General features: G+C 37.8%; 1 protein-coding gene across 1 annotated transcript in view; it reads left to right on the forward strand.

Moving 5' to 3' along the window:
- The first annotated feature begins 1,685 nt into the window (after positions 1-1,685).
- Positions 1,686-25,475, forward strand: part of CCDC39 (coiled-coil domain containing 39) — a 69,658-nt gene continuing 45,868 nt past the window's right edge. The window contains exons 1-7 of the mRNA XM_010352521.2: positions 1,686-1,878; positions 15,566-15,685; positions 17,571-17,717; positions 18,846-19,004; positions 19,800-19,892; positions 19,989-20,117; positions 24,899-25,090. Coding sequence (XP_010350823.2) covers positions 1,789-1,878; positions 15,566-15,685; positions 17,571-17,717; positions 18,846-19,004; positions 19,800-19,892; positions 19,989-20,117; positions 24,899-25,090 — 930 coding nt within the window. The 5' untranslated portion in view covers positions 1,686-1,788. The remainder of the gene's footprint in view (positions 1,879-15,565; positions 15,686-17,570; positions 17,718-18,845; positions 19,005-19,799; positions 19,893-19,988; positions 20,118-24,898; positions 25,091-25,475) is intronic.

A 25,475-nucleotide genomic window follows, 5' to 3' on the forward strand; every position in this document is an offset into this window, starting at 1 on the left:
TATGTACCATCTTAACATAAGCTGAATACTAACATTTTCATTAGTTGGAATGACTAAACTATTATAAAATAAGCAATGATCATTTATAAAGGATTAAATATCATTATATCTAAAATTCCACTATTCCGTACAGGTCAAAATTTCTTCTACAAGTTGAGCCTTTCTCCCCAGCCTTTAATCATTGTAGAAAGGGGAAATAAAATGCTTTGCTAATTCTAGTCTTTACAGGCACAAAGTCCACAAGATTAAGTTTATGGAAAACAATGTAGGCACAAAGAGACAAAGCTCCTACAGGAGGATTCAGAACTATAGTAACAAATCGACTGTAAAAATACATTTTTAAGACAGTCGAAATATGAATCTGAAATGGTTATTAGATGATATTGAAGAATCGTTGATTTTTTTTTTAGATCTGATAATTATATTATGCTTGTTAGATAACATTAACCACTCTTCTACCAATACATGCTCAAGTATTTAGGGATGTAATGTCATGATGTCTGTGATTATCTTTTACTTGAGCAAAAGATACAGATGATGCTAATATGGCAAAATATGAATGCTAAATCAAGGTGATGCGTATATAGCAGTTATTTATACTCTGCTTTCTATTCCCATATACATTTAAAATATTTATAATAAAAGTTTAATAATGTCTAGGTAAAATAAAATTCGAAAGAGCAAAAAAAGGTTAGAGGTGGCTATTGGATACGTAAAATTAATTCATGCACAACATCCCTTCTTTAATCACTTTGCCTAAAGAAGCCTCAGTTTAACTTACCCAGAAAATGAAAGGATTAGATTAGTTGATTGTTTTGTCCTTTCCAGTTCTGAGATACTATACAAGACAGACTATAACTCAAATGCCTACCCGTGCCAAGCAGGTAATTCAAATTAGTGAATTGGTAAAGTGCTTGTCGGTCTAAAGGGGGCGGCTCTCTAGCGGAACATTGCCTTTTGATAATGGGGATTGTGTCACCTACCCTTTTTCTAAGCGGAGGAAATACAGACGTTTATGCGAAATTCCACACTTAAATGTTAGCAAACGAAGATGCAAAGGAAAATGCAAGTATGGGAGTGGTGCCGGAGGGGCCACCATACCGCGCTACAAGTGTGCGGCCTCCCAGCGGACCGCGTCTGCGGTCGACCGCAACGGGGTGAGTAAGCGCGGTGAGGAAGGCTGGCCGACTGAAAGAGGCGACGATCAGAACATCCCAGTGATGCCAGAGAAAGAGTTCCGTTTCCAAACACCAGTTCACCCCAGTCTACTTTCACCTACTGTAGTAGCTGAAATCTACACAACACAGCAAACACAACTTGAAATGAAACGTAGTTTATTATCTCTGTTGGCTTCCGTCTTCCCCCAGGCAATCGGAGGATCTTGTGGTTTACTTCCAGTCAGCTGCCCCGTGGTCCTCCAGCCCGCTCCGGGGGCCACAGGTTTCACACGCTCCGGGAGCGATCCGAGAGCCGCCTTTTCGTGGAAAGTTATGCTGCCGCTTGGCAAGCTCGGGAACCTCGGGAGGGGTAAGTTGCTGCTCTTCCCTCGGTGCTCAAGGTGAAAAAAATAAGGTTATGTGGCCTGGAGGCGGGGAGTTCTCAACCGGAAGTTTCGCCTGTGGTCTGGAGCGCTTCCTGTTTGGTAACTAAGGACGCGGGAAGGTTGGTAGGGCTCCCGCGGCAATTACCGCGGCGCTGTGCAGGTGCCTGGGCTTGACGCGGGTGCTGCTCACCCGATGTACAAGAAGGCGGATCTTTGTTCTGTACCTTCTCTATCTGTTTGCAGTCATGAGTAGCGAATTCCTGGCTGAGCTGCACTGGGAGGATGGGTTCGCCATCCCGGTGGCGAACGAGGAGAACAAGATACTGGAAGATCAGGTGAGATCAATTGAAGAAGGCGGGAGGAAGCAGAGAGGGCCTGCTGGGGGGCGTTTTCTGGTTGGCAGTACTACCCCAGCCCTTTTATTTGTCTCCTTTCCTAATCCTGTGCTTCCTCTAAAACTCCCCCCACCATCGCCCTCGTCCCTTACCCTATTTCAGTAATTGTTAAGCGTTTAAAAATGTTATTAAAACCATAATTGACATTTAGGGTTATAAAGCTCGAATTATTACTCCCTCATGCCCATTCCTCTTATTTCATTCCTTCTGGCGGGAGAGAAAGGCTGGTTCTGACGCCCGCTTTTTGCTTGCTCAAAAATTAAAGAGCTGCTTGGAAAAGAACTTCTGAGGTTTGCATAGCAACGGTTATTTGCACACGTTTATAAATTAAACACTAGAAGGTTCATATTTCTTTGTGAGTTTCCGTCTATAATGTTTAAAGCTGAAAGTGACTTGAGATGTTTTCAACAGGAGCAGCCCAGTAAGAATGTGAAATGTGCAGGTTACAATTTTTCAAAGAGAAGATTGAGTTGTCACAGATTGACATAAGAAATTTTACGTTGTAAGGACGAACTTATACTCACTACAATTCATAGCAGTTGTTAAAAAAAAAAAAAAAATTGCAGGCCGGGCGCAGTGGCTCACGCCTGTGATCCCAGCACGTTGGGAGGCTGAGGCGGAGGGTCCCTAAAAGCCAGAAGTAAACCAGCTTGAACAACAAAGCGAGACCCCCCACAAACCCCTCCCACCTCGTCTCTACGAAAAAATAAAAATAAAAAAATAAAAAGTTGCAGCCGGGTCAGCAAATTTTGAAAAACTGTGGTGGTGATTTGTGTAGAAGAAGGTCCAAGAATAACAGATGATGCTTACACAACTTTATAAAATGGAACAGAAAGTTTTCTCAGCTCTAAAAAAGGAAAATGAAAATCCCGTGACTCTACCTTTTGAAAAGAATGGAAATATTTTTTAAAACGTTCTGACCTATTTACTCATGTGTAATTTAGAAGACTGCAATTTTTCCCCAAAGAAGGGCAAATATTAAGAAATAGAAGAAATCTAGCACTGAGTACTGAGGAATTAATACTAAGTATCCAGCCCTGGGTTCAGATCCTACTTACCAACCCTAATCCTGCTTCTTTTTCTGTAAAGTGGAGATGGAGATAAACAAACTAATTACTTCGCAGGCTCTAGGAACATAATATGGGTTAAAGTTCCATCCAAATTTTAGGTTTTAGTGTTACTGCTTATTGTGTCTCACAGAATTTTTATGTACATATTACCTATATTAGCCATTTTTAAAAATTACAGAGCCGTATAAAGAAGAAAAAAGAGGACCACAATTGCATTACATAAATAAACTCTGACATTTAAAAAGCAACTCCTGTAAATTTAAGATATTCAAACAGAATAGAAGGGTATGAGATAAAAACATAAGATATTCCCTCCCCAAAGTGTCCGCTGTACTGTAGAAATGACTATCGTGGCATTAAACACACATTTCAGACATCTTGGTATACAGATATACAGAAAGAAGAGAAAAATGAGGAGTATTATAATGGAATTCTATTATATATATGCTGTTTTTAACACAAAATATTAATTTTAGTATTTGAGAGAAGAAAAAGCAGTTGTTGAATTTCAGGTAAATATTACTTGATCACAAAAGGTGCTGATAGCTAAAAAATTCCTCTAAGTTAAGAAAAACTACTTAAAAAATAGTTTTTAAGAACTCTATATTTCAATTATAGATTACTGAATGTCTTTGATTTTAAAGAATAAGTTAGTACTCTTACACATTTTCCCATGTCCTCTTCCCCTATTAAAAATAATGGTTTTATCATTTTTAATATTATCAAGTTTTATCTGCATTTGATCCAATGCCCTTAATTTATTACAAGTGTTTAGTGTTAGTTTTATACTTGATTTGCTTTAATGGTCCTTACTGCAGTCACTTTTATTCAGTTTATCTTTCTTGAACTTTTCTTTTGATTTGTCTTTTGGCTGGCTGGATTTTATCCTCAAATGATTGTTGCAAGAAGGGCTCGTAGTACTGTGATTTTAATTTCTTGCATCCTAGATTGCCAGTCTACTTCCTTGCATTGCCTGCTTTAATTTATACATCTTAAATCAAAGTATCAGATCTTCAAGGTACTCTTCTATTCCTTCTGCCCCTTACTTCCCACCCACTTCCTTCTGGAGTACCTTATTTTCCAATATGTACAGATTTCCCCACAGACCTGTTTTACAACTGTTACCTTAGAAATTCTCTTTATTCTTCTGCTGAGTTGAGACTGTATTTCGTAGATCACATACCTCCATTTTTCTTGTATAGGCATACCTTCAAGATACTGTGAGTTCAGTTCTAGACCACTGCAATAAAGCGAACGTTGCAATAAAACAAGTCACACAGTGCATGTAAAAGTTATGTTTACTTTTACTTCAGTCTATTAGGTGTTCAATAAAAAATTAAAAATGTGTACATACCTTAATTAAGAATACTTTATTGTTAAAAAATATACTAACAAGTATCTGAGCCTTCAATGAGTTGTAACCATTTTGCTGGTGGAGAGTCTTGCTTTGATGTTGATGTTTGCTGACTGATCAAGGTGGTTGTTGAAGGTTCAAGTGGCTGTGCCAATTTTTTAAAATAAGAGAACAATGAAGTTTGCTGCATCAATGGATTCTTCCTTTCATGAAAGATTTTTCTGTAGCGTGCAATAATATTTGATAACATTGTATGCACAGTAGAACTTTCAAAGGTGGAGTCAATTCTCTCATACCCTGCTGCTGCTTTATCAAATAAGTTTATGTAATATTCTAAATCCCTTGTAATTTCAACAGTGTTCACAGCATCTTCACTAGGAGTAGATTCTATCTCAAGGAACCGCTTTCTTTGCTCATCCATAAGAAACAACTCCTCATCTGTTCAAGTTTATTAAGATTGCAGCAATTCAGTCACATCTTCAGGCTCCCCTTTTAATTCTAGTTCTCTAGCTATTTCTACCTTGTCTGCAGTTACTTTCTCCATTGAAGACTTGAACCTCTCAAAGTCATCCATGAGGGCTGAAATATTCTTCTAAACTCCTGTTAATACCGATATTTTGGTCTTCTCTCATGAATCATGAATGTTCTTAATGGCACCTAGAATGATAAATCCTTTTCAGAAGATTTCCAATTTACCTTGCTCAGATCCATCATAGGAATCACTATCTATGGCAGCTATAGCCCAACAAAATGTATTTCTGAAATAAGTCTTGAAAGTCAAAATTTCTTCTTGATCCATGGACTGCAGAATGGATGTTGTATTAACAGGCATGAAAACATTAATCTCTTTGTACGTCTCCATCATAGCTCTTGGGTGACCAGGTGCATTGTCAATTAGCATTAATTTTTTTGTTTGTTTGTTTGAGAGGGAGCCTTACTCCGTTATCATCCAGGATGAGATACAGTGGTGTGATCTTGGCTCACTGCAACCTCTACCTCCTGGGTTCAAGCGATTCTCCTTCCTCAGCCTTCTGAGTAGCTGGAATTACAGGCATGCGCCACCATGACTGGCTAATTTTTGTATTTTTAGTAGAGATGGAGTTTCACCATGTTGGCCAGGCTGTTCTTGAACTCCTGACCTCAAGTGGTCACCTGCCTTGGACTCCCAAAGTGCTGGGATTACAGGTATGAGCCACCACACTCGACCAATGAGCAGTAATATTTTGAGAGGAATTCCTTTTTTTCTGAGCAGCTGGAATCAAGAGTGGGCTTAAAATGTTCAGCAAACCAAGTTGTAAACAGATGTGTCATCCAGGCCTTTTTGTTCTATTTATAGAGCACGGACAGAGTAGATTTAGCATAGTTCTGAAGGGCCCCAGGATTTTCAGGATAGTAAATGAGCATTGGCTTCAACTTAAAGTCACTGGCTGCATTAGCCCCTAATGAAGAGTCAACCTGTCCTTTGAAGCTATGAAGCCAGGCAATGACTTCTCCTACTGAGCTATAAAAGTCATAGATGGCATCTTCTTTTAATATATGGCTGTTTCATCTATGTTGAAAATCTGTTGTTTGGTGTAGCTACCTTTATCAATGATCTTTGTTAGATCTTCTAGATAACTTACTGCAGCCTCTGCATCAGAACTTGCTATCTCACTTTGTATTTTTGTGTTGCGGAGATGGTTTCTTTCCTTAAACATCATGTACCCAGCTCTGCTAGTTTTAAACTTTTCTTCTGCAGCTTCCTCACCTTTCTCAGCCTTCATAGAATTGAAGAAAGTTAAGGGCCTTGCTCTGAATTAGGCTTTGGCTTACAGGAATGGTGGTGCATGCCTGTAATACCCGCTACTCAGGAGGCTGAGGAAGGACAATTGCTTGAACCCAGGAGGTGGAGGTTGCAGTGAACTGAGATCACACCACTACATCTGTAAGCTGATTGTGGCTGATTTGATCTTCTATCTGGACCACTAAATCTTTTGATGCAGGGAAGGTGAGCTCCAAAATTGAGGCTTAGCCCTGGAGGGTTCTTGGCTCCATTCAGGAAAGATTTCAAGGGTGAGTCAGTGGTGTTAGACAGCAACTTTTCTTGAAGTGGCAGGATGCAGCAGCAGAGGTACTTTTCCTTGTGGAGCAGGGATACTTGAAAACAGGTGCCCAGAGTAGCAGCTCAGAGGCAGTTCTGCAGTCATATTTATACCCACTTTTAATTATACATATACTTAGGGTCAGATTATGCAGCAATTTCTAAAACAAGGGTGGTAATTTCTGAGTCATTGGGTTGTTACCATGGAAACAATTTTTTTTTTCGAGACAGTCTTGCTCTGGGGACATTATGCAATTATAAATGGCATAACTGATGAAGCAAATAAAAGTCATAAAGCTCTATGCACTAAACACAGCAGCTAATTACATAAAAGCAAGACCCATTATAAATGCAAGTAGAATTTGACAAAAGTACAGTTACAGTGAGCTATTTCATTGAGCACCTCAGAATTAGACAACTCTACTAGACAAAAATAAGGATATAAGGGATATAATACAATAAAAATAAAAACATAGAGACATCTATCTCTTGAATAGAGAATATACACTTTAAAACATACCCATAAAACATTTACAAGAGTGGATCATATACTATACCAAAACAAAAATCTTAATGCGTTAAGTCAATGATGAAACTTGAAAGCATTATGCTAAGTGAATAAGCCAGAAACAAAAGGCCAAATATTGCATGATTGCACTTATATAAGGTACCTAGAGTAGTCAAATTCATAGAGATGGAAAGTGGAATGGTGATTGTCAGGGGCTGAGAGGAGTAGGGAATGGGGAGTTAGTGTTTATAGAGGTTCAGGGAAGATGAAAAAGTTCTGTAGATGGATTGGTGGTGATGGTTGTATAACAGTGTGAATGTACTTGATGCCACTGAACTGTACCCATAGCAGTGGTTAAAATGGAAAATTTTATGTTGTTGTATATTTTACCAAAATTAAAAAATTATAATCCCTAAAATGCTATACAAACAAACATTTTGTAGGTCACATTATTTGATAATAAGCCAATATAATTTATAATAATTTAAAACTTATTTTTAAAAATTATGTATTAAATAATTAAAAATGATCCTCCATATTAAATACTTAGGCATGTTTCTGAGAAATATTCTTTGGTGGCCCTTATATGAAAAAGAAATTGAAACGGAAAAATCACCTTTTAGAAAACAATAAAAAGAGACTGCTTCATGCCCAGATCCATGGGAAACAGCAAAAATTTTATTTAAAGAAAACATATAGCCTTAGATGCCTTTTTAATTCAATCATTAAGACAAAAAGTAAAGAAACTAAGAACTCAGTTTAATAATTTTTTTAAAAAAGAACAAGAAACGAGAGGGAATTAAAAGTAAAAGTTTGATGACACAAGCAAAAAAATATGTATGTAATATTAGTATAGGACGTACAAATGAGTAAATTAGTATTTTTTTCTTAAATAGAAATTCTGATATTTCCTTTCACACTGCAGTGGATTGTGTTGTGTACCCTCAGGAGATATCTCTGACTGTGGGGACTGTAGCTCCAGACCTTAAGAAAACATATTTTTATTTTGTTGAGCTTATATTCTGCTTTGAGGGATAGTATATTCTAATAATCCTGAGAATCTGTCTTACAATTTCCCAAGGATTTATTTTATTTGTTTAACATTTACACAGTTTTGTTTCTAGTCAGAGTTATAATTCAAAGGTAAACAAAATAAGAAACAGTTTCTAGGTACATGAGAGTCAGTTGTTCTGTTCTCTTAAGCTTAGCCCAGTTCAATGGGGTTTGAAAAGGAGTTCTTGGAGAAGAAATCATGCTTGGTGCCTAGCGACTATTCAAATTTATGGTTCCTGCTCTGTGTTTTTGTTACATCTTGTTAGTATGCTCTTGTTTACTTAAGATACCTTGTGGTTTAGGCCGGGCATGGTGGCTCATGCCTGTAATCCCAGCACATTGGGAGGCTGAGGCGGTCAGATCATCTGAGGTCAGGAGTTCAAGACCAGCCTGTCCAATATGGTGAAACCCCTTCTCTACTAAAAATACCAAAAAAAAAAAAAAAAAAAAAAAAAAAATTAGCCAGGGGTAGTGGTGGGCACCTGTAATCCCAGCTACTCAGGAGACCGAGACAGGAGAATCTCGCTTGAACCCGGGAGGCAGAGGTTGCAGTGAGCTGAGACCGCGCCACTGCACTTCAGCCTGGGTGACAAGAGCAAGACTCCATCTCAAAAAAAAAAAAAAAAGATACCTTGTGGTTTAATAATGGAATAGAATCTCATTTTTGCCCTATAAAAATATAGTATTGCTGTATGAAAAATGCGTTTTTGAGTAGATCTACTACTGCTGCAAATCTGAGAGATTTCTTTTTTTTTTTTTTTTTTTTTATTTATTTATTTTTTTTTTTATTATACTTTAAGTTCTAGGGTACATGTGCATAACGTGCAGGTTTGTTACATATGTATACTTATGCCATGTTGGTGTGCTGCACCCATCAACTCGTCAGCACCCATCAATTCATCATTTATATCTTGTATAACTCCCCAATGCAATCCCTCCCTCCTCCCCCCTCCCCCCTCCCCATGATAGACCCCAGTGTGTGATGTTCCCCTTCCCGAGTCCAAGTGATCTCATTGTTCAGTTCCCACCTATGAGTGAGAACATGCGGTGTTTGGTTTTCTCTTCTTGTGATAGTTTGCTAAGAATGATGGTTTCCAGCTGCATCCATGTCCCTACAAAGGACGCAAACTCATCCTTTTTTATGGCTGCATAGTATTCCATGGTGTATATGTGCCACATTTTCTTAATCCAGTCTGTCACAGATGGACATTTGGGTTGATTCCAAGTCTTTGCTATTGTGAATAGTGCCGCAATAAACATACGTGTACATGTGTCTTTGTAGTAGACTAATTTATAATCCTTTGGGTATATACCCAGTAGTGGGATGGCTGGGTCATATGGTACATCTAGTTCTAGATCCTTGAGGAATTGCCATACTGTTTTCCATAATGGTTGAACTAGTTTACAATCCCACCAACAGTGTAAAAGTGTTCCTATTTCTCCACATCCTCTCCAACACCTGTTGTTTCCTGACTTCTTAATGATTGCCATTCTAACTGGTGTGAGATGGTATCTCATTGTGGTTTTGATTTGCATTTCTCTGATGGCCAGTGATGATGAGCATTTTTTCATGTGTCTGTTGGCTGTATGAATATCTTCTTTTGAGAAATGTCTGTTCATATCCTTTCCCCACTTTTTGATGGGGTTGTTTGTTTTTTTCTCGTATATTTGTTTGAGTTCTTTGTAGATTCTGGATATTAGCCCTTTGTCAGATGAGTAGGTTGCAAAAATTTTCTCCCATTCTGTAGGTTGCCTGTTCACTCTGATGGTAGTTTCTTTTGCTGTGCAAAAGCTCTTTAGTTTAATTAGATCCCATTTGTCAATTTTGGCTTTTGCTGCCGTTGCTTTTGGTGTTTTAGACATGAAGTCCTTGCCCATGCCTATGTCCTGAATGGTACTACCTAGATTTTCTTCTAGGGTTTTTATGGTATTAGGTCTAACATTTAAGTCTCTAATCCATCTTGAATTAATCTTCGTATAAGGGGTAAGGAAAGGATCCAGTTTCAGCTTTCTACTTATGGCTAGCCAATTTTCCCAGCACCATTTATTAAATAGGGAATCATTTCCCCATTTCTTGTTTCTCTCAGGTTTGTCAAAGATCAGATGGCTGTAGATGTGTGGTATTATTTCTGAGGACTCTGTTCTGTTCCATTGGTCTATATCTCTGTTTTGGTACCAGTACCATGCTGTTTTGGTTACTGTAGCCTTGTAGTATAGTTTGAAGTCAGGTAGCGTGACGCCTCCAGCTTTGTCCTTTTGACTTAGGATTGTCTTGGCAATGCGGGCTCTTTTTTGGTTCCATATGAACTTTAAAGCAGTTTTTTCCAATTCTGTGAAGAAAGTCATTGGTAGCTTGATGGGGATGGCATTGAATCTATAAATAACCTTGGGGAGTATGGCCATTTTCACGATATTGATTCTTCCTATCCATGAGCATGGTATGTTCTTCCATTTGTTTGTGTCCTCTTTGATTTCACTGAGCAGTGGTTTGTAGTTCTCCTTGAAGAGGTCCTTTACATCCCTTGTAAGCTGGATTCCTAGGTATTTTATTCTCTTTGAAGCAATTGTGAATGGAAGTTCATTCCTGATTTGGCTCTCTGCTTGTCTGTTGCTGGTGTATAAGAATGCTTGTGATTTTTGCACATTAATTTTGTATCCTGAGACTTTGCTGAAGTTGCTTATCAGCTTAAGGAGATTTTGGGCTGAGACGATGGGGTTTTCTAAATATACAATCATGTCATCTGCAAACAGGGACAATTTGACTTCTTCTTTTCCTAACTGGATACCCTTGATTTCTTTCTCTTGCCTGATTGCCCTAGCCAGAACTTCCAACACTATGTTGAATAGGAGTGGTGAGAGAGGGCATCCCTGTCTTGTGCCAGTTTTCAAAGGGAATTTTTCCAGTTTTTGCCCATTCAGTATGATATTAGCTGTGGGTTTGTCATAAATAGCTCTTATTATTTTGAGGTACGTTCCATCAATACCGAATTTATTGAGCGTTTTTAGCATGAAGGGCTGTTGAATTTTGTCAAAAGCCTTTTCTGCATCTATTGAGACAATCATGTGGTTCTTGTCTTTGGTTCTGTTTATATGCTGGATTACGTTTATTGATTTGCGAATGTTGAACCAGCCTTGCATCCCAGGGATGAAGCCCACTTGATCATGGTGGATAAGCTTTTTGATGTGCTGCTGAATCCGGTTTGCCAGTATTTTATTGAGGATTTTTGCATCAATGTTCATCAGGGATATTGGTCTAAAATTCTCTTTTTTTGTTGTGTCTCTGCCAGGCTTTGGTATCAGGATGATGTTGGCCTCATAAAATGAGTTAGGGAGGATTCCCTCTTTTTCTATTGATTGGAATAGTTTCAGAAGGAATGGTACCAGCTCCTCCTTGTACCTCTGGTAGAATTCAGCTGTGAATCCATCTGGTCCTGGACTTTTTTTGGTGGGTAGGCTATTAATTGTTGCCTCAATTTCAGAGCCTGCTATTGGTCTATTCAGGGATTCAACTTCTTCCTGGTTTAGCCTTGGGAGAGTGTAAGTGTCCAGGAAATTATCCATTTCTTCTAGATTTTCTAGTTGATTTGCGTAGAGGCGTTTATAGTATTCTCTGATGGTAGTTTGTATTTCTGTGGGGTCAGTGGTGATATCCCCTTTATCATTTTTTATTGCATCTATTTGATTCCTCTCTCTTTTTTTCTTTATTAGCCTTGCTAGCGGTCTGTCAATTTTGTTGATCTTTTCAAAAAACCAACTCCTGGATTCATTGATTTTTTGGAGGGTTTTTTGTGTCTCTATCTCCTTCAGTTCTGCTCTGATCTTAGTTATTTCTAGCCTTCTGCTAGCTTTTGAATGTGATTGCTCTTGCCTCTCTAGTTCTTTTAATTGTGATGTTAGAGTGTCAATTTTAGATCTTTCCTGCTTTCTCTTGTGGGCATTTAGTGCTATAAATTTCCCTCTACACACTGCTTTAAATGTGTCCCAGAGATTCTGGTATGTTGTATCTTTGTTCTCATTGGTTTCAAAGAACATCTTTATTTCCGCTTTCATTTCGTTATGTACCCAGTAGTCATTCAGGAGCAGGTTGTTCAGTTTCCATGTAGTTGAGCGGTTTTGATTGAGTTTCTTAGTCCTGAGTTCTAGTTTGATTGCACTGTGGTCTGAGAGACAGTTTGTTATAATTTCTGTTCTTTTACATTTGCTGAGGAGTACTTTACTTCCAATTATGTGGTCAATTTTGGAATAAGTGTGATGTGGTGCTGAGAAGAATGTATATTCTGTTGATTTGGGGTGGAGAGTTCTATAGATGTCTATTAGGTCCGCTTGGTGCAGAGATGAGTTCAATTCCTGGATATCCTTGTTAACTTTCTGTCTCGTTGATCTGTCTAATGTTGACAGCGGAGTGTTGAAGTCTCCCATTATTATTGTATGGGAGTCTAAGTCTCTTTGTAAGTCTCTAAGGACTTGCTTTATGAATCTGGGTGCTCCTGTATTGGGTGCATATATATTTAGGAGAGTTAGCTCTTCCTGTTGAATTGATCCCTTTACCATTATGTAATGGCCTTCTTTGTCTCTTTTGATCTTTGATGGTTTAAAGTCTGTTTTATCAGAGACTAGGATTGCAACCCCTGCTTTTTTTTGTTCTCCATTTGCTTGGTAGATCTTCCTCCATCCCTTTATTTTGAGCCTATGTATGTCTCTGCATGTGAGATGGGTCTCCTGAATACAGCAGACTGATGGGTCTTGACTCTTTATCCAGTTTGCCAGTCTGTGTCTTTTAATTGGAGCATTTAGTCCATTAACATTTAAGGTTAATATTGTTATGTGTGAACTTGATCCTGCCATTATGATATTAACTGGTTATTTTGCTCGTTAGTTGATGCAGTTTCTTCCTAGCCTCGATGGTCTTTACATTTTGCCAAGTTTTTGCGATGGCTGGTACCGGTTGTTCCTTTCCATGTTTAGGGCTTCCTTCAGGGTCTCTTGTAAGGCAGGCCTGGTGGTGACAAAATCTCTAAGCATTTGCTTATCTGTAAAGGATTTTATTTCTCCTTCACTTATGAAACTTAGTTTGGCTGGATATGAAATTCTGGGTTTAAAATTCTTTTCTTTAAGAACGTTGAATATTGGCCCCCGCTCTCTTCTGGCTTGTAGAGTTTCTGCCGAGAGATCTGCTGTTAGTCTGATGGGCTTCCCTTTGTGGGTAACCCGACCTTTCTCTCTGGCTGCCCTTAAGATTTTTTCCTTCATTTCAACTTTGGTGAATCTGGCAATTATGTGTCTTGGAGTTGCTCTTCTGGAGGAGTATCTTTGTGGCGTTCTCTGTATTTCCTGAATTTGAATGTTGGCCTGCCCTACTAGGTTGGGGAAGTTCTCCTGGATGATATCCTGAAGAGTGTTTTCCAACTTGGTTCCATTTTCCCCCTCACTTTCAGGCACCCCAATCAGACGTAGATTTGGTCTTTTTACGTAATCCCATACTTCTTGCAGGCTTTGCTCATTTCTTTTTCTTCTTTTTTCTTTTGGTTTCTCTTCTCGCTTCATTTCATTCATTTGATCTTCAATCGCTGATACTCTTTCTTCCAGTTGATCGAGTCGGTTACTGAAGCTTGTGCATTTGTCACGTATTTCTCGTGTCATGGTTTTCATCTCTGTCATTTCGTTTATGATCTTCTCTGCATTAATGAGTCTAGCTGTCAATTCTTCCACTCTTTTTCAAGATTTTTAGTTTCTTTGCGCTGGGTACGTAATTCCTCCTTTAGCTCTGATAAGTTTGATGGACTGAAGCCTTCTTCTCTCCTCTCGTCCAAGTCATTCTCTGACCAGCTTTGATCCGTTGCTGGTGATGGGCTGCGCTCCTTTGCAGGGGGAGATGCGCTCTTATTTTTTGAATTTCCAGCTTTTCTGCCCTGCTTCTTCCCCATCTTTGTGGTTTTATCTGTCTCTGGTCTTTGATGGTGGTGACGAACTGATGGGGTTTTGGTATAGGTGTCCTTCCTGTTTGATAGTTTTCCTTCTGACAGTCAGAAGGACTCTCTGTTGGTCTGTTGGAGATTGCTTGAGGTCCACTCCAGACCCTGTTTGCCTGGGTATCAGCAGCAGAGGTTGCCGAAGATAGAATATTGCTGAACAGCGAGTGTACCTGTCTGATTCTTCCTTTGGAAGTGTCCTCTCAGGGGTGTACTCCACCCTGTGAGGTGTGGGGTGTCAGACTGCCCCTAGTGGGGGATTTCTCCCAGCTAGGCTACTCAGGGGTCAGGGACACACCTGAGCAGGCAGTCTGTCCGTTCTCAGATCTCAACCTCCGCGTTGGGAGATCCGCGGCTCTCCCCAAAGCTGTCAGACAGAGTCGTTCGCGTCTGCACCGGCTCCGGCTACTTCCCCTGTTGGTCTTCAGCTGTCCGCTGTCCCCAGAGGTGGAGACTACAGAGACAGGCAGGCTTCCTTGAGCTGCTGTGAGCTCCACCCAGTTCGAGCTTCCCAGCGGCTTTGTTTACCTACTTAAGCCTCAGCAATGGCGGGCGCCCCTCCCCCAGCCTCGCTGCTGCCTTGCGGATAGATCGCGGCAGACTGCTGTGTTAGCAGTGAGGGAGGCTTCGTGGGCGTGGGACCCTCCCGGCCAGGTGTGGGATATATTCTCCTGGAATGCCTATATGCTTACAGCGCAGTATTGGGGTGGGAGTTACCTGATTTTCCAGGTGTTGTGTGTCTCAGTTCCCCTGGCTAGGAAAACGGATCCCCTTCCCCCTTGCGCTTCCAGGTGAGGCGATGCCTCGCCCTGCTTCAGCTCTCGCTGGTCAGGCTGCAGCAGCTGACCAGCACCGATTGTCCGGCACTCCCTAGTGAGATGACCCCAGTACCTCAGTTGAAAATGCAGAAATCACCGGTCTTCTGTGTCGCTCGCGCTGGGAGTTGGAGACTGGAGTTGTTCCTATTCGGCCATCTTGCTCCGCCCCCAAATCTGAGAGATTTCTATTCCGTATAATATGGTGCTAATTTTCCCACAGTAATCTCCAAATCACAACACTATTTTATAATATTTAAAGAATTAGTAGATTTTAGAAGTTCATGTGGACATTTAAAGAAACAAAATGCTATGTTTTTAATGTTTGTGTCCTCCCAAAATTCATATGGTGGTCTCAGTCCTCAGTGTGATGGTATTTGGAGGTGAAGCCTTTGAGAAGTAAATAGGTCATAGAGGTAGCACCCTCATGAATGGTGCTGGTGCCCTTTTAAGAAAAGACAAGAGGGAGATGATCTCTTTCTCTGCCATGTGAAAATACAGCAAGAAGGCATCTGTCTGCAAATCAGAAAGAAGGCCCTTACCAGGAACCAAATTAGTTGGCACCTTGATCTTGGACTGCCTATTCTTCAGAACTGTGAGGAATTTCTCATGAATCAAATTAAATTTTGTTTAAGCTACCTAGTCTATGATATTTTTGTTATGGCAGTCCAAATTGACTGAGACAAGTAAATGAAAATTTAATTTTCTTCGATTTTAGGTCCTTCATATGGTAAAACTTAATAGAACTTTGGTTAATCATAGTATTTATTATTTACAGTTGTCAAAGCTGAAGGATGAAAGAGCAAGCTTGCAAGATGAGTTACGTGAGTATGAAGAGCGTATTAATTGTATGACTTCTCACTTCAAAAATGTTAAGCAAGAGCTCTCAATTACACAGGTACAGTAACTGAAATTTATGTTGATTATATCATGTGTAGTCATGGAATATCTCATAGTGCATTTACATCTGTGATTTTTACAGCTCTAATAGGAAGGCTTAGCATAATAAACTACTGTGAACATAACCTTGAACATGAAAGTAGATAGAAAAAGGCTTAGAGGAACTAACTACTGGTCCATTTTATTTATTTATTTATTTTTGAGATGGAGTCTTGCTCTATTGTCCAGGCTGGAATACAGTGGCATGATCTCAGCTCACTGCAACCTCTGCCTCCCGAGTTCAAGTGATTCTCATGCCTCAGCATCCGGAGTAGCTGGGATTACAGGCACCTGCCACCACACCCAGCTAATTTTTGTATTTTTAGTAGAGACGGGGTTTCACCATGCTGGCCAGGCTGGTCTCGAACTCCTGACCTCAGGTGATCTGCCCACCTCAGCCTCCCAAAGTGCTACTACCTCTCCAATTTTAAACAAAAAATTAATCCATATGAAAGGAGAAATCATTATTCAAACAGTCTGTATTAGACAGCAGGTTATTTGAGAAAGGTATAATGATGGTGGTGAGAAATGATGACTATAAGCAGAAACAGAGCTAATATAACACATAATAAAATTTCTGTCTCCTTTTTAATTTATCAGCACAACTCACTGGGGCCATTTGGAGTGGAGGCCAGTAGTCTACACATATGGCATTTTAGCATTGTTCAGGAATTGAAACTCATAGTAATAATCCTGAGATTAAAAAGTTAAATTATACTCAAGAGACTTTATTTAAGATAACTAGGGAAGACATTAGGCATCTTAGAAATGTTAACATAAATATAATAAAAATTAAAACTTGCGGTGATTAAGTAAGCTTGTTTTATAAATAATCTGTTCAAGTATAGAAACTCACTCCCTAATGATGCCCAGCAAACCAGGCAGCTCAGCAAACAGCATTGGAAAGTTTTCTAACTTCTATCTCAAACTAGTTTTTTTTTTTAAAGTGCATCTACTGTCTGAGAAATAGTATGCAGTTTCAAAAAATGAACAGTGCCATATTTTAAAAAGCAATTTATAATCAATATAGATAAGTAAGTATTGCATGGCTTACAAGTCTTATTAGAAAGTTACAAATTTAATAAACTCAAAAACAAACTCAGAATTCTTGAATCTCAATGTGGTTGAGTAATTGATTAACTATTTGGAACAACACTTTTCCTTAAGTTATTGAACTACTGAGCTGGGGATTTGAGAGGCAGAGACTCTGTAGTTGTATCTTACTATCATCAAACTTCAAATAAATAGAGTAATAGAGACAAAAGAATAATAAGCCTCCAGCAATGGTAGCTTTAGTACTGTAAAATTAATACTAAATTATAACTTTGAAGCACTGTAAAATTAGTTAACACATACTCTTTTATTACATACAACTGAACACAAAGGTGTGATTATATGCTAATATATTCTAGGGAATAGTTATAACCATTGGTGTTTAAATAATTATTTAAAAATAATGTCTTAATTGGAATATTTCATCAGTTCATATAAAACATCTCATTTCTCAATTGTTTTTTAATGGATATTTCTTATTTGTAGATAATGTTTTAAGTCTAACCAAACCTTTGGTTTTCTTTCGTTTTCCTAGATCAAAGTAGATGTGAAAACTATTGACAATATTTTCTCCTAGCACAGTTCATTGACTTTCTTACAACTAGTGAGCAACACCAACTATATTGTAATCACAGTCTAATGTAATGTAGGTTTTAGACTAGTGGAATTAATAGTACTTAATGTAAGCAATTTATGGGAACTTTGTTTTAATCTAATGGATTATTATAAATATTTTTATTCAAAATTTCTAAAATTTTAAAAGCCTTTTCATCTTGTGTGTTATTCTGTAGTCTCTTTGCAAAGCAAGGGAGCGTGAGACTGAAAGTGAAGAACATTTTAAGGCCATTGCTCAAAGAGAATTGGAACGAGTGAAAGATGAAATTCAACGACTGGAAAATGAGATGGCTTCAATACTGGAAAAGAAAAGTGATAAAGAAGTATATGTTGAAATATTACTTAAAATTCTGTGCTACTGCTCATTCTTCCATCACCAAATGAGCATTGGCTTTTTTTTTTTCCCTGTATGGAAAAGGCATACATTAGTTTCCTAGTGTTTCCTTACATATTTTTTGGACAATGAAAGACACATAGAGCTGTGATTTGAATGAAACAATAATGGAATATTACATTTTTCCCATTATTCATTCACCAGCTACTTATTGAGACTTACTATAAGTACCATACTTGCTGCCTGTTATAAAATACCAGGCATGGTTTATATGTAAGTGTAATATTTTTAATAGCCACATTTTAAAAAATCACTTTTAGTTTTGAATTTCATTTAAAATGCTGACCTTTCATATTGATTTATCAGTTTTGTGACTCTAACATTAAACTACTTTAACCTATTTCTGTCTTTTCTTTTGTTTATAGTTACTTGATTTGGGAGCTCTTTCCAAATTCTGATTCTTCTCTTTACATGTGCATATACATATGGAAATATATGTACATATTTTATAATGTAATCTTTGTATATAGTTACATACTTATTAATTTGTATTTGTTTATATAGTCTTCTCCGTTTTTTTACGAGTCGAGATTTGTTAAGTGACTAAATTTAGTACATAAATGTTTTTATCTCTTTTACTATATTTACTTCAATTGGAAATGTTTCCAACATTTCTCTATAAGAGACTTCATAGGGGCAAACAATATGATTGGAAATGGGGCTGAAGGATACTTGTCTTGGATTTGAGTTAGTATACCAAACATATTATTTTAACTATGATTGCATATATATTTGGGGTAGCTTTGGTGGAATGATTAATGCAGTTGCTGTGAGGGAGCTACCTTAAAGCCTAAAGCCTTTTAAAGCAACCTTTGGCTCAACTACTGTTCTTGACTTTGTATAGTCATTTCTCCTCTATTTTACAATCAAAGAATTAAGATACAAGTGTAATAGTTATATAATTAAAATATGGCATATTATAAACATCTGGAAGGCAGGGACAGGATTTCTTCTTTTTAAATTTTGCTTCATAGTATATAAAGGTATGTTTTATTTTAGTCTGTATAATAAATAATGTTTTGTAATGTCCCCTTTTCTCTCTCTCTTTGGAAATTAGAATGGCATATTTAAAGCCACTCAAAAATTGGATGGTTTGAAATGTCAAATGAACTGGGACCAGCAAGCATTGGAGGCCTGGTTAGAAGAATCAGCTCATAAAGATAGTGATGCTCTCACTCTTCAGAAGTATGCACAACAAGATGATAATAAAATCAGGGTGAGAAATTACAAATTGTAACTGTTAAGTTTTCTCTAAATCTATAGTATGTCAACCTATTTACCTAAAGTTATACTTACGATTTTTAAGGGAGCAATTCTGAAACTTCTGAGTCAGAGGCTTGTTGGAGAAGCTAATAAAGCCAAATGTCTTCTCTGTAGGAAAAAATGACTATATTCAAAAACCCATAAAATATTGCTGACTGTTTTATAGATTCTCTGATTCCCTTTGATTATTTGAGGATCCACGAACTGCAGGTTAAGAATATCCTGATTTATAAGGATGCTCAAAAGCATTTCAGAAGAGAAAGTTTTCTACTAGAAGTATTTTAATGTATTTTAGCTATTTTGCCTAAAATGTGGTTTGAATATTACATGTAGTTTTTGCTGATTTGAGACTGTAGTGCTATTGATTATGTTACAAAAATCACTTAAAATCTACTTATATCTGGTGATACTAATAAAGCTAGTATTATAAAGCATGCTATTTTCTAGTAGATTTAAAATGCATTATTTTAAAACTTTCAAATAGCAAATTATAGCAAGTTTTTTCTAATTTACTTTAAAAATATTAAAAGTCATTTTAGAAACAGTTTAGTTTTTATGCACCTATGTGCAAACACATTACACTAGCTTTTTGGGATTAAAAGATAAGAAAGATATTATTTCACAGTTGTTTTAGATATCAAATAAATGTATATGTATAGTGTAATACTATTTAATGTTAGATACACTAATAACATTTAAATTAGTAGAATGAGAATTTTAAGTATCTTTGTATATAATTATATTATAGGCACTGACTCTGCAATTAGAAAGACTAACTTTGGAATGTAATAAAAAAAGAAAGATACTTGACAACGAACTTACAGAGACTATAAGTGCACAGGTTAGTTTAAGGAAGATTTTTATTTCTTAATTTCCAAGGTGATGTTTGCAAAACCACTTAAATTTACAGAAATGTTGTCTGCTCTCTATTTGACAGTTAGAATTGGATAAAGCGGCACAAGATTTTCGTAAGATTCATAATGAAAGACAAGAACTCATTAAACAGTGGGAGAACACAATAGAACAGATGCAGAAGAGGGATGGAGACATAGATAACTGTGCTTTGGTAAAGTAGTTGTTTGGTCCTTGTAATGTTCAGCTGTATTTGTCTCTTTTGTATTTAACTCATTATTCCAAATGTAAATCACATTGTTATTTGAAAGTCAATTTTGTAGCAATATTGAGTAGTTTTGGTAAATATTTTTGAAAGCTGACTCTATATGCATTTGGAAATGTGATGAAGATTATTTGCATGTAGTATTATAACTCCAAACACTGGATCCTGTCGTCTTAGAATTGTGGAACAAGAGAAAGTCAGTAGATACTGTTGTTGCAATAAAACTAACGCCCTGATTTACACATGGCTGTCCAAGGTCCCTTGGATTTAATGTGTATGCTATTTGGCAGTAAGTTACAATAGGGAAATGAACCTCCATGAATAGCCAAGGGACAAGGAGAGAGAGTCAGAAAAGAAACCTAGACTACAATTTGAAGCTGAGACACTAATAAAGACATAGAGGCTTGGAAGTGGGGAATAGTGCACTGATAACACAGACCAAGTGTTATCTCCTGTTATTTTCAGAGGTAATTTAGGAGAATGTTTTTGGAAAATCATCAAGGAGTAAAATAATGGGGAGTAAAAGTAGGAAGATTTGAGAAAGAGAAGGAATTCGGAGTCAGATGAGAAGATGGGTTAAATTCCATCTACTCCATGGAAAGGCATTTGGCAAGCAGCTCAGCCTACTGGGAGTTTAAATTTTGGTATCTGGGTGTAGTTTACTTTCGGTTGTTATATTTTCAATTTCTGTAAGTAACCAACATTTTATCAACAAAATGGGTTATACCTCCGTAGGAGGGACAAAGGACAGCCAATCTTAACTATGAGGTTCTCTTAATTCTTTTTTTTTTTTTTTTTTTTTTTTTGAGACGGAGTCTTGCTCTGTCGCCCAGGCTGGAGTGCAGAGGCGCGACCTCTGCTCATTGCAAGGTCCGCCTCCCGGGTTTACGCCATTCTCCTGCCTCAGCCTCCCAAGTAGCTGGGACTACAGGCGCCCGCCACCACGCCTGGCTAATTTTTTTTGTATTTTTAGTAGAGACGGGGTTTCACTGTGTTAGCCAAGATGATATTGATCTCCTGACCTCGTGATCTGCCTGCCTTGGCCTCCCAAAGTGCTGGGATTACAGACGTGAGCCACCGCACGCGGCCCAGGTTCTCTTAATTCTTAATGCTGATACTACTTTTTTTTTTCTGAGACGGAGTTTCACTCTTGTGGCCCAGGCTGGAGTGCAATGCTGTGATCTCAGCTCACTGCAATCTCTGCCTCCCGGATTCAAGCAATTCTCCTGCCTCATCCTCCCAAGTAGCTGGGATTACAGGCTCCCACCACCACGCCCAGCTATTTTTTTTTCTTTTTTTTTTTTTCAGTAGAGACAGGGTTTCATCATATTGGCCAGGCTGGTCCTGAACTCCTGACCTCAGGCCATCCACTCGCCTACCAAAGTGCTGGGATTTCAGGCGTGAGCCACCACACCTGGTCTGCTATTAATATTTCTTAACTTCTCATTGCTTTCAAACATTAAGCTGTCAACTTACAAGGAAGAAGCTGAAGCAAAATTAATGGAAGCAGAGTTTCTTTGGGCCAAGCTTGAGGATTGCAGCCTGGGAGTATAGATTCAAGTTGCCCTGATATACACTCCAATTAGCAGTAGTTACAAGTAGATTTTTAAAGGGGGAAAAAAGAGGAAGTTCCTGATTTGTTTTTCAAGAATTTACATTGAAATAACATCAGCTATTGATTGGCTATACATTGTTAAGCTGTGGGGTGTGGGTTATAGCATCTGCTGAGGCATTATTAGGTTAATTTATAGCTACTTGTGGCAATCGCAAGCTGTATCAAGAGATGAATACACAGCTCATAAAAGGGGTTGAGTGGGATGTTATTTCTGTCTAATTTTAATGCCTTTCTGGGCCTGATAATGTAAAATTCTCAGATAAAAATTCTTTTCTCAAGTCATGACTGCTTCCTCTCTGTAAGTCATGTGCCAATTATGGATCCACAGTCAGTTTTCTCACACAACCCCATGGCTAAAGTAACTCAGTCAGCTGATTTGGCAGAATACACAACTAATAGCTCCCTAGTTACATTCACAGAGGTTCCTTTCTTACATGTTGACATCTCCTCACTGTGCTGTCAGAGACTAAGGAGGGTGCTAAGAGGTGGTTCCATTGGCAGCGGGATGCTTCTAAGTGTTTGACAACTGCTGTCTGAGAATAAAACAAAACAGAACACTTTTTTTTTTTTTTTTTTTTTTGAGGCGGAGTCTCGCTCTGTCGCCCGGGCTGGAGTGCAGTGGCCGGATCTCAGCTCACTGCAAGCTCCGCCTCCCAGATTTACGCCATTCTCCTGCCTCAGCCTCCCGAGTAGCTGGGACTACAGGCGCCCGCCACCTCGCCCGGCTAGTTTTTGTATTTTTTTAGTAGAGACGAGGTTTCACCGTGTCAGCCAGGATGGTCTCGATCTCCTGACCTCGTGATCCGCCCGTCTCGGCCTCCCAAAGTGCTGCGATTACAGGCTTGAGCCACCGCGCCCGGCCCAGAACACATTTTAAAAAAATCCCTGATACATAGGATTTCTGATTTATATGGTTTTATTATTTTCATACTGTTACCAGAAAGGGGTCCTGATCCAGACCCTGAAAGAGTGTTCTTGGCTCTCATGCAAGAAAAAATTTGAGGCAAATCCACAGAGTAAAAGTGAAAGCAGGTTTATTAAGAAAGCAAAGGAATAAAGGAATGACTGTTCCATAGGCAAAGCAGCCCTGACGACTGGTGGTTGCCCATTTTTATGGTTATTTCTTGAACATATAATAAATAAGGGGTAGATTATTCATGCCTCCCCCTTTTAGACCACATAGGGTAACTCCCTGACTTGCTAGGGCATTTGAAAACTGCCATGGTGCTGGTGGGAGTTTCTTTTAGTAGGCTAATGCATCATAATTAGCATATAATAAGCAGTGAAGATGACCAGAGGTCACTCTGTTTGCCATCTTGGTCAGGGGGGGGTTTAGCTGGTTTCTTTACTGCAACCTTTTTTTATCAGCAAGTTCCTTATGACCTGCATCTTGAGCCAACCTCCTGTCTCATCCTATGACTTAGATTGCCTGTCTGGGAATGCAGCCCCGTAGGTCACAGCCTTATTTTACGCTATTCCTCTTCAAGGAAGATGGAGTTGCTCTGGTTCAAATGCCTCTGACAGTAGCATATCTGAGGGTGGCATATTTTATCTCCTAACTGAACTCTTTTTTTCCTCTTCCTGCAAAACAATTCATTCCTGCCTTCTCAGCATTTTCTTGTCAGGGGTCTGGTCATAAAATCCTGAAATTGTATTCTTAAAAGAAACCATGTGGAGAAGTAGAAAAATATTTTTCTACTATGCTTTTATTACAGTGTAGAAGTTTTAAAATATTACTTAGTATTACCTATATGAAAAATTTATGATGAATAACACTATTAAGTATGATATTGAAGTAGAATTAAAGCATCTGATTAAGTGGTAGAAAAAAACCATAAGGCAAGAAACTCTGGATTCATATTTTGAAATATTTAAACTTAGGAAGTTTTGACATGTCTTTTGAGTGAATGACAGTAAATATTTAGAATGCTACTATTATGGAATGCTAATTCTATAATCAAACAACTTAAAAATTGGATTAAACAACTTGAAAATTAAACAACTTTAAATTTTCCTTTTTAAAATATGTTATATCTCAGATGTGTAGTCATTTAATATGCTAATATGTATACATGCAGCATTTCTAAAATCTACTGATTTCAGAACACATACCTCCTCCCCCAATCTCCTGTGATTAGTTGTTTGGAAGGACCTCATTTTGGAATACATTCAAGTAATACATATTAGGGTAATTTTTTTCTCATTCATCCAACTTATTGCCATGAGCATCACTTGTAAAAACAACATCTAATCTTTTTATTTCCCAGCTTTGAAATCTTTTTGTTTTACATTGCTTAAAAGGTAATCTTTAACATGATATTTGAATTTTTTTCACAGTTTGGCCCAAAACCCTACTTTTCTAGCTTTATGCCTTTCATCTGGACCCCAACCCTTCTTAATATATTCCCTTTGCACCCCCGCCTTCCCACCCTACACTTTAACTACATTAGAGTATTCATGCAACCCCATTCATGTTTGTAAGCCTGACTCAAATGATGCCTCTTGGGCACGTCTTTTTTCTTCTACTTTTTCTTTTTCTTTTCTTCCCTATCCTGGAAAGCCAGGAAAGTGTAATGTCATCTAATGACTCCTCTTGGAAATAATTCATCATCTCTTTGTTTCCATGGTACTTTGTCCACATTTCAGTTACAGTGTTTTGTGTATTCTATTTATTATTGTCTCCATGACCAGTGAAAGGCCTGAATGAAGACATTCCTATTGAAACCAGTAACTAAAATGCTATTTTCAAAACATGAAAAAAAAAAATCTGTAAAATATTTGGGAAACTTCACTGAAACCCCACTTTCCAGTTGAAAAATATTCAACACTGTTACATTTGTAGGTTTTACCTTTCATATATAACTGTTTTCTCATCTCTTTAGCAAAATACCAGATATATGAAAGAAACAGAGACATTTAACAATATGAATTCATAGACATTAACATGTAGCATACTAATATTTTGTTTTTATTAATATAAAAGTATTTAAAATGTTTTCTAAGAAGTTTTGGTAAAATAAGTACTAAATGTAATAATAGAAAAATAGAAACTAAATTCCTTTTAGTTTTGTCAGTTTAAATATATATTTAAGTAAATACTTTGTTTTTATCCTAGGAATTAGCAAGGATAAAGCAGGAAACAAGAGAAAAAGAAAAGTTGGTTAAAGAAAAGATCAAGTTTTTGGAAAATGAGATTGGGAATAACACAGAGTATGAGAAAAGAATTTCTGTGGCTGATCGTAAACTTTTAAAAGGTAGAACGGCATATCAAGACCATGAAACTAGTAGAATTCAGCTGAAGGGTGAGGTATGTCAACTAAAAAAGACTGGCTTATATGTTCATGACAAATTACTATAAAATATAAAATAAGCATAAAGCTTTTCCTGTGATGAAGAAACAGTTTCTAGTTTTTTGTTTTTTTTTAATGTCTGTTTGTGGAACTTTTGGGATACTCTGATTAAGCCCCTAATTAAGCACCACGGGGTGCCATTCACATCACACGTAAATGGTTTGCAAATATTTTCTTCCATTCTGTAGGCTGCCTTTTCATTTTACTGGTGGTTCCTTTTCCTTAAAGAAACTTTTTAGTTTGATGTAGTCCTGCATGTTTATTTTTGCTTTTGTTGCCTGTAATTTTGGTGTCAAATTCAAAAAATCATTACAGATACCAATGTCAAGGAATTTTTCTCCT

This window comes from Rhinopithecus roxellana, chromosome 1 (assembly GCF_007565055.1).
Source record: "Rhinopithecus roxellana isolate Shanxi Qingling chromosome 1, ASM756505v1, whole genome shotgun sequence".
NCBI lineage: Eukaryota > Metazoa > Chordata > Mammalia > Primates > Cercopithecidae > Rhinopithecus > Rhinopithecus roxellana.